The 19,362-nt window shown below is 36.3% G+C and overlaps 1 protein-coding gene across 4 annotated transcripts in view; it reads right to left on the reverse strand.

The window, feature by feature from the left end:
- Positions 1-19,362, reverse strand: part of ASCC3 (activating signal cointegrator 1 complex subunit 3) — a 261,720-nt gene that overhangs the window by 154,483 nt on the left and 87,875 nt on the right. For all 4 annotated transcript variants that reach the window (XM_074538569.1, XM_074538568.1, XM_074538567.1 and 1 more), the window contains one exon: positions 7,616-7,780. In XM_074538569.1, the coding sequence (XP_074394670.1) occupies positions 7,616-7,780 (165 nt within the window). The remainder of the gene's footprint in view (positions 1-7,615; positions 7,781-19,362) is intronic.

The raw sequence follows: 19,362 nt of genomic DNA on the forward strand, positions 1-19,362 counted from the left end.
ACATTCACAGAATGAATTACAATCAAGCTGGAAATCGTACCTCTGATTGTTCAACTTGAGCACAGAATTAAGTGCAGCAGACAAGTTTACACATTTTAATCTTTGAAGAATTGTCTGCTGGTTAGAAATTAATCTGATATTCAGATGACCCAGGATCAGTTCAACACACCCTCTGCAGTCAGTCTTTATGCCCTTCAGATATACACTAAAGACAAGATACTCAGAAAATTAGACACAAGCATGTCTTAGCTTTTAGTGCAGATGTGCAAGAAGATGAACTTTAAATTAGGTCCCCTGTTCAGTGGTAGTAATAATGAAGTACTACATATGGGGGTTCACATTAGTTATTAGTTGGATACTATCCTACACACAGAATGGCTCACAGGATCTGTGCTCTTGATCCAAAAAAAGGAGAAAAAGAAATGGAAAAAGAATTGAGTTGGGCTCAGAACATTAAAAAAAATTAATGCTTCAAAATTACTAAGCAGGAAGTTTGTTAGAATGTTTCATCAGTGTTTATTTGTTTGTTGTTTGCTAGTAATGAAAGAGTTAAATTGTCAATAAGTCCACATAGGTGCAGTTGTCTAGTTTTAAGAACAGAAATGGAAAAAAACAGTGAAATTGCAAAACCTAAGTACATAGTAAAAATGCAATTACTAATACAGTTTTGAAGATTCTATATAGGACGTTATCTACAACTCACTCTGCACAGAATGCATTTGTTACTAGGCAACCATCTAGTTAAGTAATTTTATTAGTTTTATTCTGCATCCAATGAACCCTGAAAATACTGTGATCTCAGTCCTCCATTTAGAATATACTTTAAAATCTAGAGGTACTGAAAAAATGTAACCACACAGAAAGCACCATTAGAAGCCATATTATTCTCCCTCAGCAAAATATTAGGAATGCATTATTTGTCTTAAGAAATGAAATTTTGCATATATCTATTAAGAGATTTCTATACCTGGCACGGTGTCAGTTTTTCCTGACTGACAGAATGCCTTTTCATGCTCTGCTTACTGTTTTGTTTCCTAAACTAAGAAACAAAAAATATCTCTGAACCTTTCTAAAAATTAGTTTCACTGCTTTACCATAATATGAAAGACCACAAAATGTACGACAATTACTATTACATTTTAAACTCCACAGGTGTGTCACTAAATTGGAAAACAGTAACATATCAGTAATAAAAAATGAGATGCAGAATGACTTCCTGACACCCCTTCCATGCACAGTAAGAGAAAAGCTTCTGAAGATTAATCAAAATGTCTGATACATAACATTTTCCAAACAATGGAGATTAGGTTTTGTTTCAAATAAGTAGTTTTTAAAAAATAATTTTTTACACAACAACAGATAAGATAGACTCATGTAAGACTCCTTAGACATACAGCTGCACGACATACTGCCTAAAAATAGCATCACAGAGCAGCAAGAAAACATGTATTAAATTTATCACAAGCTGATGAACTGACAGACTTTAAAAGAACTTATAACTGAAAAATAGCCATTAAAAAGGGATTCCTCTAATTGCTTTTTAAGCCCAATTATTCAATAATTTTATTGATGATATGCAGTACAAAACAAGAAAGTGTTAGCGACAAGAAAGGCAGGTGATTGGCAGAATTAATATAACTGATGTGTGTCTCAGCCATACAGATAAATCTAGGCTGATAGCCCCATTCAAACTAAATTTCTTTTCACTTAGCTCATTCTATAACAGGGCATAGCTGCAAAATGAAACACTATTCTCAGGAAACATTCTTGTATCAATGAGCTAATCCTGCAAAAGCTATTACGAGGTTTGTCTGAGGATTTAACAAACAGGTACCTGAATGCAAGCTCTGAAGATGTGTGAAAAAATTAAATACATGCAGTTCTTAAAGGTATAAAAGGAATAGAAATGCATAACTGAACGGAATCCCTCTACCTCTGTAGCTGCCAGAACCAAACAAACACAAAAGTTTCATCTATATCCAGTTCTGCTGACATGTTTTACAAATACAATTGTGAATATAGGAAAAGTCCAGTGAAAAAAAGCCCCACAACACTACAGTTTGAAATGGATGAATTACTGCAGGAGGCTTCAGTAACCTTTTGCTTTATCCTTTAATAAAAGATGCTAGGTAACTTGGTTAGTTTATATGTGGAATATCAAAGAGACAAAAGACTAATAGAAGTCACTTAAGAGAGAGCTGAAGGACCCAATGAAATGCCACGGTCATTCTAGTCCCAAAAAGAGCCTTATAGGAACTACAGTGGGCCAACATTTGATAAAAGATAGACAGATCTAAGCAGCTGGTTTTTTGTCATTAGCTATCAATCTTGACTTTTTTTTTAAACTGATCAAATTATCAAAGCAAAGAATGGGATCCCAAGCACATAAAAATTCCTAATTTGATAACAGACATTCGGCTTTGGGTGAGAAACATCTGAACTTGTTTGCCAATGATCTCTAGTTAGAGCTAAAAGAGTGAATGAAAGGGACAGAAAAAAAAATTGTAGAGGAAATAATAAGGCACTACAGATATTGAAAATGCAAAGAAAAACCAAAGAAAATTGTATTACAACTGAAGGGAAAAGCTCCTTAAATAGGGGAGCATGAGGAAAGAAAGCTCAGAAAGGAAATAGGAGCATTTCCAGAGGAAGAAGAGCTCAAACATCTTGTGACCACTGCAGTCAAAGCTGCCTTCGATCCTCACTTCCCCAACAAGCTCCTCCTTTCCTGATGAGTAAAAGGTGCAGCACAGCACCTCTGCTTCTGGAGTCCTCGATTGCCTGGAGGAGTGCAGAGAGGAACGTATGTGGCCCGAAGTTTAGAGTCCGGCTAGCTGAGGGCGAAAGGCCGACACCCCTCTGCAATTCCTGGCCAGCGCCCTTCGGCGTCTGAGGGCCTGGGGCTGTGCTGGCTGCGGACTGGCTCACACCGCTGGGATTGGGGAGGAACGGAGCTGACCATTTCCCGGGGGTTAAACATCGGTTTATTGAAGGTGTTGTGGGATCCAAATGCGGGGAAACCAACCGGGAAAAAGTTTTCCAATAGGGGGTGAAACAGGATTATAAAGGAGGGGGGGTGGGTACAGGCGGAACCAATCGGGAAAGGTGAGGGGATGAACTTCACAGAACTGACACTCCATGGAGACCAATAATCAAAAGGTAAAGGAGGTGTCCTGGGACCCCAGCCAGCCACCATCTCCAGAGAGGAGAAGGTTCTCGAAACCTGGGAGGAGAAAGGGAGTGATTGACTGGACAGGGAGGAAACAACTTTCACTTATAAGGGAAACCAGGGGAGGAGCAATTACACATCGGCAACTATGAATAGCGGTTACTATGGCAACTTAGCTGACAGGCTAGCAGTGGCGGGAAAAACTGGGGGAACGAAACCATTTTACACATAATAGGGGAGAACAATACATAAATTGGGGGAATAACACAAGAAACTTAACAACACACTACCACAGAGGAGGCCTTTCCCATCAATGAATTCCAGGAATCTCCTCGATTCTTTGTACTGCTGTGTTAGCCCATCTATACTAAATTTGTTGATCTAATATAAAGACATAAATCAACTGCAACTTTAACTTGAAAAATGAGCCAGTTCTGAGAAACAATATTTGTCTGTCTAAGATGGCAGCTTTGGTATCCCGAAATCTGGGAAAGTTTTTAATATGGATTTTCTTTGATTTAATTTATCATTCGCATATTGAGAACAGGTATCAAAACTTGTGCATAACTCAAGCATAATATTCAGTATGCTTTTTTTGTGAAAAATACCCATAAGCAGCAAGGAAGTAATCAAAATCACTGAATAATTATAACAAAATACTTCAGTGGCCTGTAAAAACTGTAAATTTTTCTCTTTCAAGCTAATAACCTTAGTATATTACAGTAGTGTGGAAAGTTTGATTAAAAAGTTTAAGCATTTCAGTTTTACATCTGCATTATGCTCTGGACTAAAACTTTAAACATCAAAGCTATAAATTGGATTCAAATAAGTTGTTTGATGTTATACCTACAGTATATAACAGAGCTCAGAGCAATTTTCCCACCAAAATGTTTAGCAAAGTCAATTTAAATCACTTGCAAAAACATTCTCTAAAATTTGAAAAGTGCAAACATGCACAAATATGCTCTTCATTCTGCTATGAGTAAAACTGTCAGCAATTCCAATATATATGCTCCTTCCAGGTTTAAATAAAACCTAATTCTAAAAAATGCCATAAGTTAAAATGAGCGTGTTAAAGTCTTACAGTAAGTGGTGTGACTCAGTGTTCATCTGGGGGAAACTACATCAATCATTCAAGTATTTTGAGGTACAAATTAGGACAGACCTGTGAATGCATCAGGATATTCCTGCTTTAAGAATGCATTTGGATAGCTGTATTTTTACCTCACATCAATACAGATCTCAAAATATTCTTTTCTGGCACAGTTGTAGGCCCAAGTATCTAGATGAATACTAATTCTTAAAAAGACAAAACCCCAATCCACTGTCTTTTTTTTTCTGTTGTACACCATCTTATCAAAATATCCCTCATACCTCCAACGAAACAAGAGAGATGCTTTGTCTCTAAGACAGATAACAAACCCTGCAAAGGTAAAAGACACTACACTGCACATGCTGACCTGCACAGCAATCATGACACCGTCTCATATACAAGCTAGGGAAGTATGATTCAGATGGAACTACAGGTATGTGCATTATTAGAGCTGTTATTAGTGATTTATGGAAAAGGTTGAAGTAGTATTCAAGACATTTATCATGGTTCTTTTCTGGAAGTGATGAAAGAAATGACTGTTCCAGGTCAGATCAAAATGATACTGTTTGAATGCACTGTCTCCTGCAGGAGCCAAAAGTGACAGTACAGAAAGTGGGAAAATGTCAACGATATTTACCAGAACAGATCTCAGTTACTACAGCCTCCACTTCTGATCTAGTGACCACTGCTCTGCAATGGATTTTCTTTTGATTTACTTGTCCCTCTACTACACATGAAGAGAAAATAGTCAATATTTTGGATGTCTGAAACCAGTATACAAATCAGGTAATTGATTTCAGCAATTACAACAGTGCTGTAATTGACATAAGGACATTTCAGATTAATATTGTCCTTGGGGTATTTTTTGTTTTTCAAGAAGTGAACAATTATTCTTCCTGTGTGCATGAATACTGAAAAAATATGATATTTCTGTAGATATCAATGAAAAGTAAGTTCTATAACAACTTTCAGGAAGGTTGGAGAGGAGATTGAAATCACTGAAGACAGAAGGACATTCTCCAGGGATGGGCTAAATATCCTGGCTTTTTTTCATGCTCCAAGGGCATTTATGAATTTCCATCAAAATACATAAAATGGAATTATGGGCAAGGAACAAAACCAAGGAAATGCAACAATATATTTATTTTCCTCACAAAGTAATATTAAAGCATTAGGTGTGATTTTTTTTACACTTTGAGCAAATATAACAGTATTTTCACTAAACTCCAGGAAAATTCTTCAGAAATCAGATACATTATGTTATCTTGCTTTATTTACTGCATAAAAGTTCCAGTAACTTCATAGCTGTGGATGTATACTGCAAACTTCATAGAACTATGCCTGCAAGCTCAGATGCTGAAGTATAACATTTCAGAGTAATTTTAAAAAGTAATCCTCTTATTATTTGTTTTCATATTAAAAAACCAAAACAATTGTACAAAACATCTCCTGTTTCTCTGTCCCTGGGCTTCTCTGGGAAGCTTGCCATTTGAAATATTTTTGTTTTCTACAGCACAATTCCAAAAAATTCTACAAGTAATTTTGCTTTCTTTTTAACGGTGGGTTTTTTCAGTGTACCTTTATACTGTAAATTTTCCCTCTCCTAAGGTACCTACTTGTAAAGATACATATGGGTCTCCATTACTGTCTTTCTTATCAAATTAGAATAAATAAGGTGGTGAGACGGTCAGTTTCAAAACTTGTATATTGCTTTATTTCTCAACTATTTCCCTTAAGGAAAGGTTACAACTGAGTAACTTCAGCTCCAGAAGAATTAAATTTCAACTCGGTAGGTAAAACAAACCTTGAAATCCTAGGAGATTAAAACATCCTTTTTTAAAAGAGCTAATTTTTTAAATGAGTGCTGAAGCAAGATACTGCTGTATTACATTAAATGCATATAGATAGGATTCAGCACCCAAACCATAATTGCCTCAGATTTTATGTCCCCTAAGTTACCTACACAGGCTTGACAGACACAAAAGGGAAGGATCTAAGGGAGATTTGTGTCCAAACAAAGCAGAAATGGAATGCCAAGCTGAGTAATGTAGGACGGATAAAATGGCTCTCAACATCTATTTTGGACAGCTGAAGCCTATCTTACAAGTCTCACAAAATTTCACAGTAAGAACTGAATAAATCTTGCAGTCTGATGTGAAGAAAATGATTATCATCATCCCAGCTAAAAGCTGAGAGGGTTTACTATAAAGACACCTAAGGAAAAACAAGGTTATCAAAACCATTTAAGAAAGAAAATACAACATCAAACACCTCAAGTTTACCATCCTCGAGGTACTCTAAACTTAGATTCTTCTAAAGAATTGTTACTTAAATTGTTCTTTACACAGGAACTTTACACTTGCTGTACCAGATTAGAGCAGACATTAATTTCATTCTGTTCTTAGCAGAGTTGGAATAAGATGATTCAAAAAGCCTTAACAAGGTTACTGCAGCCTTACCAAGGGAAAAAAGCATCTTGAAAGCTAAAATGCTTTAAACATTTAACATACTACAAATAGAGCCATAAAAACACCCATTTCACTTTCATTTGCTACAGGTTACATGTATGGATAGAGTTTTGCTGATCATGAAAAAAAATAAAAATGCACTCAATCCTCCCTCTTCCCATTATTTATTTTCCAAAATCCTTCCTTTTTATTTATCCCCAAATTCCATATTTTACTTTTCTTGTAGAAGCACATCCCACTGTTGAGGCCAACCTTATTTATTGCCTAACTCTGAATTCTTCTTTTGTACAAGATTCAAGAAAAAAATCCCTTTTCTCCTTTTTTCCATTTCTAATCTTGGTATTTAGAAAATATCACTAAATCACAGAGAAAAAAAAAAGGACCATTTATGCTAGACTAAAAAATTATGTAGTATTTTTCTAGCAGTGCTGAAAGTTTTATCTAGATTTAAGACATTATTCTTAATTAAAACAAAAAGGAAATTCTACTAGGAAAACTGCTAATTGAAAATAAGCATTGCTGGCAAGAAAATAATTTCAATTCTGATTGTGTTAAAACATTAGCCTGATTATTATTTGCTTAAAAATGTTTAATTTTCTTGTTACTTGTACCGTAGAATAAATTAGGCAAATAAATTATAAGGAACAGAACTATAATAAATTATGCATCTTAGGAATCTGACAGTTGTTATAACACAGAAAGAAAAATAGAAGACAAAAAAAAATCCACATTCTTCATACACAGCTTTAAAACAGAACAGCTGTAAAATAAATTGTAAACTGCCTAAGCATTTCTCTTTAATTGTCTAAGCATGTTACCTTTTACAGTGACATCTGTCTACTCTTGACCAAAACAAAATTATTTTAAGGATTTTTTCACTCTTACCTGTCGTAAAGTACGTGCTACTATACTTTCAAGTACTGGTCCTCTGTCCTCATGCAGTAGATGAACTTCATCAAGAATCAAGAGTTTCACCAGCTGAGAGAGGGCTACATCACCAACACTCTTCCTTGTCACTACATCCCATTTCTCTGGAGTAGTCACAAGCATCTAGTAGAGCGGAGAAAAAAAATAAATATTAAACATATGCAAATTTATAAAAATATAGTAATTTAACATACAGCAGAGTAAATGCAATGTAGAACTTGAAGTTATCTTAAGTTTTACCCATTTTATATATGAGACAGTTTGCTTCATCTACATGTGTTTCATAGTGATTAGCAGAATTCAGTATGGAAAACTATATGGAAATATCAAATAATAACTTCAGGTTGTGCCCCATTTGAATACATTTTCCACATGAAAACATTGAAACAGCTATCCAGAAGGAACTACTTATATAATCATTTAATGGTTGTGTTTCACTAAAATAATCTGTGATAAAATATTTCTAACCCTCTTCACAGCACACTAAACAACTAAGACCCTCCCCTCATACCTAAGCTTGACCTGATAGTTCCCAGTTGCCAAATGCTTCCTCCCTAAGGTATACTTTCAAATTGTAGCTTTTGATAGCTTAATCCTTGCACTGATAAAACAGATTGAACAAGTTCCACCGGTCCTGGATATGGTAATTTCCAAATTTCATTGTTTCATGTAGATATGTCAGGCCATTTCTCCAGCCTGTCAATGTCCCTCCCTCTACATGAGAGCACAGTCCCCTGGTGTATCAGCCTCTCCTGCCTGCTCAGTCAACCCACACATCAACAAGCTTCTTTATGAGGATCTTACAGAAAACACTATCAACAGCTTCGCCGAAATCTAGGTAGGCAATATACACAGCTTTTCCCACATCTATCCGATCAGACACTTTTTGATAAAAATTTGTCAAGCTAGCCAAGCATGTCTTCCCCTTGCTGAAGTCAAGCACACTATTCATTATAGGATTTTCTTGTCTTTCATGTACCTGCAAACTGTTTTATGATGAGCTGTTCCATCACTTTCCCACATGAGGCTGACCAGACAGGCATTCCATGGGTCCTACTTCTTGCCCTTGCTGAAGACAGGAGTGACACTTGCCTTTCTCCAGTCTTTGGTCCCTTCTCCCACTTACAATGGCTGATCAAAGATTATCAAGAGTGACACTACAGTGACAGGAGCCAGCTTCCTCAGCACTTGTGCATGCAAATCAATCAATCAGACTATGGACAGATGTGTCCCCTGTTCTCTTAAGACCTGATCTTCCACCAAGGGTACACTTTACTTTCCCCCAGTTGCTGGAACTCAGGATTCCTGAAGGCTGGCCTTGCTGGCAAAGACTGTGCAAAGGAGGCATTCATAACCTCAGCCTCTTCTGTGTCCTGTGCCATTCACAGGCCCCCTGTCTTATTGAGCAACGGGTCCAGATTGTCCTTTGTCTTCCTTTTGTTGCCTATCTTGTTTTCTTTGATCTTCCTGAGCAGATTCTGTCTGGACTTCAGCTTTCCTAACTTAAATCCTGGATGGTCAGACAATGTCCCTGTATTCTTCCCAGACTGCATGTCCTTGCTCTCACTCTCTGTATGCAGGCTTCGTCTTTGTGTATGACCTGGAGCAACTTGTTCATTCCTGCACGCCAAGCTCCTACTAATTCATTTTTGCCCAAGTTCCTATTCACTGCGATGGGTCTTAAACTTGCAAGAATATTAACTGTTGGAGATTTTTTCAGAGATGGCTTAGAAAGCAGCTGTGAGGAGCAGATTCTCACAGCCTGTTGCTGTGAACAGCAGAGGTTCTCAGGTTATTTTTAACTACAGGTAAAAGTGGCAAGCACGAAGGCCTTGAGAGCCTTGCACATCAGAGTTCTCAGGCAGCTTTCTCATAACAAGTAGATGTTCTATCTTTGGCTGTTTTGGGAAAGCAAGAATAATTTTGAGAACCCAAATCTTGGTATTGGAAACATAAGGAGGAGTTGGTATGTTATCTCTGACCTGTTGTGAGCTCAGATTTTGCAATATGCATGAAGTGAATTAACACTGTTATAAAAGGCGATTGATTGATCAATAAAGTGGAGTCGATGCTGATCAACGCAGGGTGGGTCGTCTCCCTTCCAACTTCAATATATGGTAAACTTCAATAATTAACCAGCTTTCTTGGTTTCTTGAGCTCTCTCCTCCCTCCAGGACTTTATCGCATGGGACTTTTCCAAGCAGATCTCTGAAGCGGCCAAACTCTGCTCTCCTGAAGCCCAGGGTTGTGAGCTTCCTTTCTGACCTGTTCCTGCTCCCCCTCAGGATGCTGAACTCCAACATCTCATTGCAAGCCTGTCCTCGATTTTGACACCTCAAACAAGTTCCTCCTTCTTTATGAGGTACAGCAAAGCACCTCTCCTCCAAGTCCTATCTACACAGGGAGAAGTTCTCATCAGCCCACTCCAGGACCCTCCTGGATTGCTTGTGCTGATGATTCTTTCAAAATATTAAAAAAAATCTTTCTTACAAAACACATTTACGAATACTTTTTATTCTCTTGATCTTCTCCACAAGATATATTCTGATAGTATTTATTTATTCCCCTCAGAAAAATATTTTTCCCTGCACTGTCACACAATATTGTTCCAGTCCAATTATTTTACCATCAGAATATATCAGTCTTTACTAATTACCAAGAGCTACTCCTGAAGACACTTTGTGATATTACAGAAAAAAGATGTTCATTTCCTGCAACATTTAAAACTTTACACATGAAAGACTCACTGAGTCACTATTATCTCAGGGAGTGGTGGTATCCGGGGGGATATTTTCATGGCTTGTTTAAATATTACTGGGTGCATTTTGTTACCAAATAGAGATTTTTCAAATGCTTGTACAAAACAGTACGTGTAAAAATGTATGTCCATAATTTATGAACTGAAATGTAACACTACTACAGATGCAGCTGTTAGCACTTTAAAATGAACCACATCAACCACAAAATATTAGCAGCTGTACTTCCACAGAACATTAATTAGCAAACAGTGAGGAAATATATTTAGCAATGCATATTAAGGCTTTAAGGTGTGAAATACTACAAATGCAAGCTACTTAGCTAATTTGCTAAATCCAAATTGACAACATTCAGATCACAGCTTTTTTTTTTTAAATGTCAGTCATGTTATCAGGACACATATTTAAAATTGTATCATTAATTCTTCTGTTTCTGAGTGATGGGTAAATATCCATTATAATGCTGTTTTACTTTGATCTTATTTTAAAATAGCAATGTATGCAAAGCAATGACCTGAATTAAAAGCTAGACAAAATGAGACAGTATACCAAGTAAGAAAAGAGATCTCCAGAGAATGTTTTGCTAGAGAATATTACACTTATTTTTCAGACAGAAATTACAGTTGGGGGAAAAAATTCTCAAAAAACCCACCCAAACAGATCAGCTTTGCAGTTGCAAACTATAAATTGAATTCAAATATATAAAATGTTATTTAAAAATATCAGCTAAAAGAAATTGCTATCAGCAAAGACTAAAAAAGATTTTTTTTTCAATTAAAATAATAAGACAGCATTATGAGTCATCTCATTATTAGTTTTAAATGCAGTAGTGGCATTTCTTTTCATAATTAATTTTCAGAGACAATACATTTTATCCTTTAGAACCAAAACTCAGATTCCGGAAATGGATTCTGCTTTTTGTTTGGGGGCAAGAGAAGGACACATAAAACAAATATTAAAAAATCTTTTTAATTTTTTTTTCTTTTACATGGACTTGAGTTCTCAGCACACTGTGAAGTGTGTTCATTTATATTGCTATTTCACCACTTCACCTCTTTCAGTATTGAAACAGCTAGAAAATAAAGTGTCACATTTGTTTAATGAACTGCAACTCATGCAAGATATTTCAATCTGGTTTTTGTACTAGGATATGGTTGAACAGAAATGGGTTAACTGTCAATATTTTTACTGTCATGTTAAGGCTCTCTATGCACAGACTTCTCTTTTCCCAATGTATTTATGATTATCGTTCGTTCTTCTACACTGATTTTAAAGTCTTCAGTCTTAAGTGAGCATTGCCAATCAATTTCACTATTACACCAAAGGAGTTACCTGTTTAAAAGAAATAATCCAAGTATTTAAACTCAAAATTAGGTCATTTAGCTTTGGGGTTATTTAACATAACCCTAGATGGTTTTACATAATTTTCAGGTAAGAACTCAAACAAAAACATTTAATTATTTCACTTTGAAAAATTATGTCAAGAGGGACAACACTAACTGATAACTTCAACGCCAATTTACAAAATTTCAAGAGACAGTGAAAATGCATTTTTCTACAATTGCATGATTTGCTAATTATTTTGTCAGCTTCTCTTCAGTCCCCTGTGAGGCCAGATTTCATGGCAAAAGGAAGTTACATTTTCACCACAGTTTCAGAAGATCAACATGTTGAAAATGCTGGGATTTGTAATTGTTTGAGGGTTTTCTTAATCTGAAAGGGCCTATTGTCTTACTAAAATCAAATGATCTTCCATTAACTTCTATGGGGCCAACATTCATTTCTAGCAGTTGGCACACCCTGGAAGGTTCATGTTTTCAATAACTTACTCTCAATTATTTGAATTTCTTTGCTACTTCTAAGTTCTCCCAAATACATTTTGCCCATGAGTAGTACCTGTTTTCTGCTTGAATAATTAGGACACTCACTCTGAGCCTAGAAAAACTATTAATTCCCTCAGATTTACATTCCCACAGGTTCAAACCACATATGTACAGTTTTCAGAACAAACTACATAAAAAACTTAGTTATAGCATGCCATACTACAAAATTTGCCGCTTTTAAGTTCTTCAAGACCATTTTTAAGAACAGTTCTTAGCTATTTCAGCCTTTGTCTGTCACTCATCTGACCTGTCACCCTTTTCATATACACAACAGAAAATCAAAACTCAGATGCACACCCTACCTCATCCCAATTTCTTGACTACTCTAGTTGCCATAAAATAATCAGAAAAGGCTTGAATCACTCTTCCTATGTGCCAAATAATCCTCAAACCAGGTACAAAGTACTGGTTGACTCAGATCTCAGCTTAAACATCAGCTTGGATGATGGGAAAAAGCCCCATGCCCTGTGCTTGAGGATGTTTAGTTAATTATGCGATTACACAGATTTCTCTAATATAAAAAGTAGAAAAGTACCTTGTAATGAGACTGGGTATTCTGAGTATCAGCACCATGACAAAAATCAGCCTGCATGCTGCCATGCTGAAAACAGAGCAGCAGCAATACAGTGCCTTCGCTGTGCACCAGATGGAAATATGGGTTCATTTACTATATCAAAACAGTGAAAACATAGAATAAAATGGTACCTACACACACACACACACACACACACTTTCAAACATTTGACATATAAGTTTGAATTCATATCATTATAAATGCTGAGCATTAGAATCTATCATTCTTTCCAGAAAGAAACTGTAGAACAAACTCATGAACAAATCTAGAGGCTTTTGCATCAGAAAATATTGTGGATGCCAAATGACCACAATAATAAAGGTTGTATGTTATGGGAAGTTTCCAAAATGAAATTATCTTCCCAAAGCTGGATCAAGATCCAGAAACGTATCATAACCATATGCCATCTCACACCTGCAGCACAATAAAGATATTTTCATATTTAAGATACCTAAATAAAAGCACTATTTCCTCTTTGAAACCATCCAAATTCTGATATAAACAGCAAACATTTGTGAAGTTCACAATATTGCTTCCCAAAACATGGATTAAATTTGCAAGAAATACAAGTTTCTACTGTAATTTCATCCTTTATTTGCTTTATCCTCTTAACAGCCGCCTCTTATTCATTTTGCATTACCATTTCTTTGTACCTTTCCCACTTTCTATTAAGTAACTCTCAATATACCAGTATCCTTAGGATAGAAAAAAGAAAACTGAATCTTATTACACAAAAAACCACTCTGATGCCTGCAGCTATGTGAGCATCTGTTCTCTAAAGGCCTCCTCCTGTGCTCCTCCTGCTCAGTGACCAATGATGCTGGAGTTACTCACTTTGTTATTAGCACAAAAAAGTCTCATTGAAGACATGACAGCCAAAACTAGGGGGAGGCAGAGACAGAAACAGCTGAAATATAACCTGGAATTAACTGAAATATTTATTATGCACTGGAAAATGCTTGCCAGGTATTTCAGAAATTTGCCTTTTAACATCATGCAACAGTGATTCGATTCTACTGGGAAGAATTTTATCACTTGCAGATTAGAAGGAATTCTCTTGCTAAAATTAAATGTGATGAAATCAAGCATAATTCAAAGTAGGGGAATTTCAGACAGAACTGTTTTCTGAAGTGTCTCAATGATGCTGGAGAAGAAACAATTTTAGGGCCCAATTCATTAGTAAATACAGGTAAAGAAAAAACATAGCATAGGTATGAAATACAAGCCCTATGGATCTAACAGCTTTGGAAGGCACGGAGCCAGCCCCTTTCTGTGCTCACCTGCAGTAAATTTGTCTCCAGCACAGTGATTCACCATGAATGGATAGCAATAAAGAATTCTGCTCTAGCCACTGCTGCTTTATTGTTACTATTCAAAGATGTGGGATCTCAGGACCTCAGTCCTGAGGACAGGAGGGTTTCACCAGGGTGAATGGTGAAGGGATTGGTTAATTAGAGGGTGAGACACAGGGTTTAGGATTTCTGTACAGGGGGGTTTAGAGAAGTAAGATGGAGGAATTGGGGCGTGTCCTGTCCTTCTTCTTCTTCTTCTTCTCCTCCATCTTCTTTGGTGATGGTGGCACTTTTGGATTGGTTATTACTGAAAGTGCACCGGGTAATAAGAATAAATGGTATTGGGGAAAAATGATAAATATTGTACACGTAACAATGGGTATAAAGATAGGTGACCGCCCGGAGGGCAGCACAGTGTGCTCATGGCTGGCTGCTGAGCAGAGCTCTGTCGGGCCGAGAGAAAATCTTTTAGATAAACAATTAATAAACATAAAAACCGAAAGAAGAACTGAAGCCTCTTCTCGTCCTTTGATACGCGGGCTGCCCCAAGGCCACCCCGGGCCTTTCCAGGCCCTTCAAACAGCCAAAAACCCGACACAAAGACACTTTCTCAAAGATCTACTTCTGTCGATTTCTATTAGTAGAACTTCCTCGTCTTTATTGTTTTCACCTTGCTACTGGTCTTCCCTACGCTCCTGCTCCTCTACACACATCTACAACTTCCCCCTACCTCATCCTAGGGGAAGCTTGCTCAGTCACAGCCAGCACTCCTCATCTTCTGACAGCTTTTTGGCAAGGGGGCAGGGGCAACCTACACAGTTTACTCAATTCATGCTGTAACTATTTATCTTGGTGGTTTGTTCTGGCAGGGAGCTCACTGCTAGATTTTAACTTCTGCAAAAATGAAGACACGTAAAACTGCACACAACTACACCCAGAGCAGACACTCATTGGAATGCAGCATGTTCTGCAATTCTGTAGGCAGAGCTGCTATTCTGGGGCTTCATAAATTTGAAAATGTTTCCCTTCTAATAAGTGATACTTTGGAGTTTCTCACAATTTTTAATATTAGATAGCTGATATCACACCCCATGAGGGACTCATTACCAGTTTGGCACTCTTTGAGGTAAAACTCCATCAAAACATGTTACAAGAGCAGCAACCTGCAAGTCATTTTCATAATGCTGGTTTTATTCCTCTTTTATTGCACTCTTACTCTGTGATTTATTCAAGCATTTAAAAAACCTCATGTGAGCTGGAGCTCAGGCAGGGAGTTGAATAAACATACAGAAAGTAAAGCAGAGGGCAGCAATTCAAAACAAGAATCTGAGGTAGGAAGTAATAAATAATGAATGCAAGTATTTTGCTCTTCACAGATCAGAAACAACCATCTGATGATGTGTTTAACACAGTTAAAACAGAATCATGTGAATCATGTTTCTGGTAAAGCAGATTCCTTACCATACAAAGATATGCAGATGAGCAGTATGCCCATTTAGTTAAACAGAGGATGTTCTAACAAATCTGAATATGTATTTGTGGTCTAAAGTAATGTCAATACAAGACCATATATACACAAATAAAGATTTATATATGTATATGCATCTTAGAAACATTTAATAATAGGGCTACACTTACAAGAAGTATTAACATAAAAGACTTGAGTTCACCATGCTAGGAAGAGTTACAAAAGAGGTGCATTATATTGATGCATATTAGAAGCAATCAGTAAGTCACCAAAGCTAACAGCAATTGTCAATCAACAACAGAAATCAACAAGGGATTGCAACAGCTGTCACTCAGAACTTAAAATATCCAATGACTTTTTAACTGATGCAACATAACTCTGTTCAGCATGTTTTATTTTATGAGTCCTAGGAATGCACAATGCTTTTGTTCCTTTACAGAACCCAGCTATTCCACCTAATGAAAAGGCAACTGATTGTCAATGTACCAGCACATTGACTTAGCAGAGCAAGATACTTATGACACATTCTGTTTAATTGATTTTTTCAATATTAGTTTATTTGTTGCATACTCAGTTTCACAATTATGACTAACAGATTTAAAGTTGTATGTGAAGATTTTAAATTTTATGCTTTCAGCACAATCCTGGATGTCCCAGAAATTACAAAATTCGTTTAGAAGTTCCAGTACTACTTTTAGACCTCAATACAACAGACCCTGACACAATAAAAACAAACTAGATAAAACAGTACGACTAGTAATTTCCTTTTGTTGTTGATGTGGAAGCCCTTACCTTAAGTTTTTTATAGTCTTAGTAAAAGAATATGGAGTCGTTTACATGCGGAGTAGTTACATTAGTCTGAGATTAAACTACAGAAAACAATATATATTAGAATCACAATAGTTGTACTGAGTAATAGGATATGAGCACCTGCTCTCTGTATTCTTTTTTTCCCCAGATAAAACAGTCTATTTAAAGTCAGTACAAACCTTATTTTAAAAACCATAGCGAGGAAGAACAGTTTGCATGATTTTGTGAAATTCATCTCTTATATTGTAAGATATATAATTAGCTACTCAGACTTCAAGTTTAAATAATGATCTAAATATTTTAAAGGAGTTTGATCCAAAGCATTACCCTCTTTTCCTGTTTGCTGTTAATCAGTTCAGCAATTATAGTTCTACTAACCTCTGATATGCTACTGTCAGGTCTGATTGATGCCAAAAGCTCCCTTAATCGAATCTGACAACTCTGAGCAAGTGCCTGTCTCTTGAGACACTGCATCCAGCCTGCTTGTTTTCAAATCTGCACAATGTTATTTTGCATTTCCTTCTCCCCTAGCCCCGTTTTCCTATCTAACAGAGATACAACAGAATAACAACAAAACATGACTGTAGAATACATTGGCGTATGCTTTTATATATCATTATAGCAATACTTGGGATAAGATTGTTAGTTTGTTTAAGAATTTACAAGGAAAAAGTAAGAACAAGGAGATTTCTTGGAAATTGAAGTTTCTGAGAAATAGTTATTCTGAACCATTGTTCAGAATATTGTTGCTTGCTTGGTGGTTTTGTTTGATAATTGTGGGTTTTTAAAGTTTTTTCTTTTCCTTTTTCTTTTTTTTTTTTTCATAGCTGCAAGGAAAAGGGTTTCAAAGCTATTACTCCTCTGTTCTGCAAGGAAAGTTTAGGCTCTGGTTGCACAGCTTCAGGAGACAAAGATAAAAGACTAGCTCAGCTCCCAGTTTTTTCAATTTATTTATACTGGTATGCTTTTAAGACTCATCACAGGGGTCCTTCATATCTCATTAACTGTAAATATTAAAAGGTTCAGAATAACTTTTGTTGCCATAATTATAATCTTTTATTTATTTATTTATATTTTAAGACTACCCAGATTTTTCCCACCTGTTCCGCTCCTGTCAAGCCTTACCCCAAGATGTGGATTAACCCAACTTTATGTGAAAAAGGACCAAAAGGCAACATTGACATTTTGTTCCAAATATCCTTTTTCACACACCTTTACTCAACAGTTTTATTTTCTATCACAGCTTTGTATTCAACAGGGAGCAAGGTCACGTTTTTGTCACCAATCACATTTTTTCAAGAATCAATGCAAACCAAACACTGCAACCACTGATATGGAGGCATACTAAGTGTAAGACGAAGAAAAAAAGGCCTTGGTTCAGCTGAGATGCTGATATTATAAACAGATACTGCATCAGAAGTCAATTTTGTGACACCAGTTTACAAAATGACAACTCAAACGCCAATTCATTTGCTTGCGTGCAAATGCGATTTCACGAAATTTTCCTTTCGAGTTTACACTCCAGAGAAAATTATGTCTTCTAATATTAATGATAACCAGTGTTGAAAGTTATTGTAACAGACAGCAAGATTGTCAGATTTATATTCTTTGGTTACATTAACTAAGAACTAGAATCCCCTTTGGATTTCAGCAGCATTCTTCAAGCACCAAGAGGAAATATCAACAGTTTGCTGTTTTAATGAAAGGATCAAATCACACAGAGTTCCACAGGAGTCTATGCACTTCAAAATCACTGCATATTTTCATGAGTAATCCTAGTAACAGACTACAGATTATATTTACTAAACATTACATTGATACTATGCTGGACAGAGCTGCAAACACATTGCATGATGGAGTATGAATTTTAAAATGTCTTGATAAGCTAAAGAACAGATGCATTAATGCATGAGTCAGTAACATAATTTCAAGATTCCACACAGAGGATAGGATTTATCTTGCCTATTTTACCTGCTAACTTACTAAATCACCCTCAAATTAACGCCTAGGCTCTCTCTAGCTGGTTCATTTCATCCATCCAAGTATGAACCAGCCTTAGAAGACTTCTCTCTACTGCGTTCTCCCTACCAGTCTGTGCAACCAGTTTGACCAGTTGCCTAACTCTTACATGGCTAAAGCCAAAGCAGATGAATCTGATCCTTAGGAATAATTATCAAACAAATGCAGGATGTAAAACAACTGGCAAGGCAGTAGCTGGACAGCATAAAGAGAAAGAGCAGATCTGTCTGCCCATAAACCAAAAATGCTCTGCTGATGCAAAAATTGAAACCTTGGAGCAGAAATGCTGCTATTTGGATGTGCTAAATAAAGCTTCCACTCTGCTCAGCAGCAGTATGATCTTGGGGCAATACATTATGTTCTGGGCAACTTACTTCAAGGAGTGCAAACCAACTGAGAGTCCAGAAGTGAAAAATGAGAATGACTAAACGTAAATGAAGCATGACCTTTACAAAAAGTTTAAATAAACTGATGCTTAGGCTAAATAAACGTGTCTGAACAGAGATAACTACAACTGCAAGAGATTTCCTAAAGCAAATAGTGGTGACTGGGGAAGACACACATTCAGGCAAGGAGAGTGATAATAAAATTTGATTAGGATTTAGGTTGAAAATAGGTTTCCATCTAAAAAAAAAAACAAACCTTTTTTAAAAATGAAGAGGGGTAAGCCCTGAAGGAGATTTAACGGGAAGTTTAAGAAAGCTCCATGATCAGGGTGTTGCAAAATGATATTTGAGCAATATTTATCAACAGTGAAATATATATATATATTACATTTGTGTTCTCAGAAGGACAAATTAGATTAATTCTCAAACTACTTCATAGTATAGTTTAAAGATCAGTTTACAAGGTAAACAAAAACTTAAATTAAAAAACTCATTTCAAATTTCAATTATAGGTAAC

This window comes from Zonotrichia albicollis, chromosome 3 (genome assembly GCF_047830755.1).
Source record: "Zonotrichia albicollis isolate bZonAlb1 chromosome 3, bZonAlb1.hap1, whole genome shotgun sequence".
Taxonomy (NCBI): domain Eukaryota; kingdom Metazoa; phylum Chordata; class Aves; order Passeriformes; family Passerellidae; genus Zonotrichia; species Zonotrichia albicollis.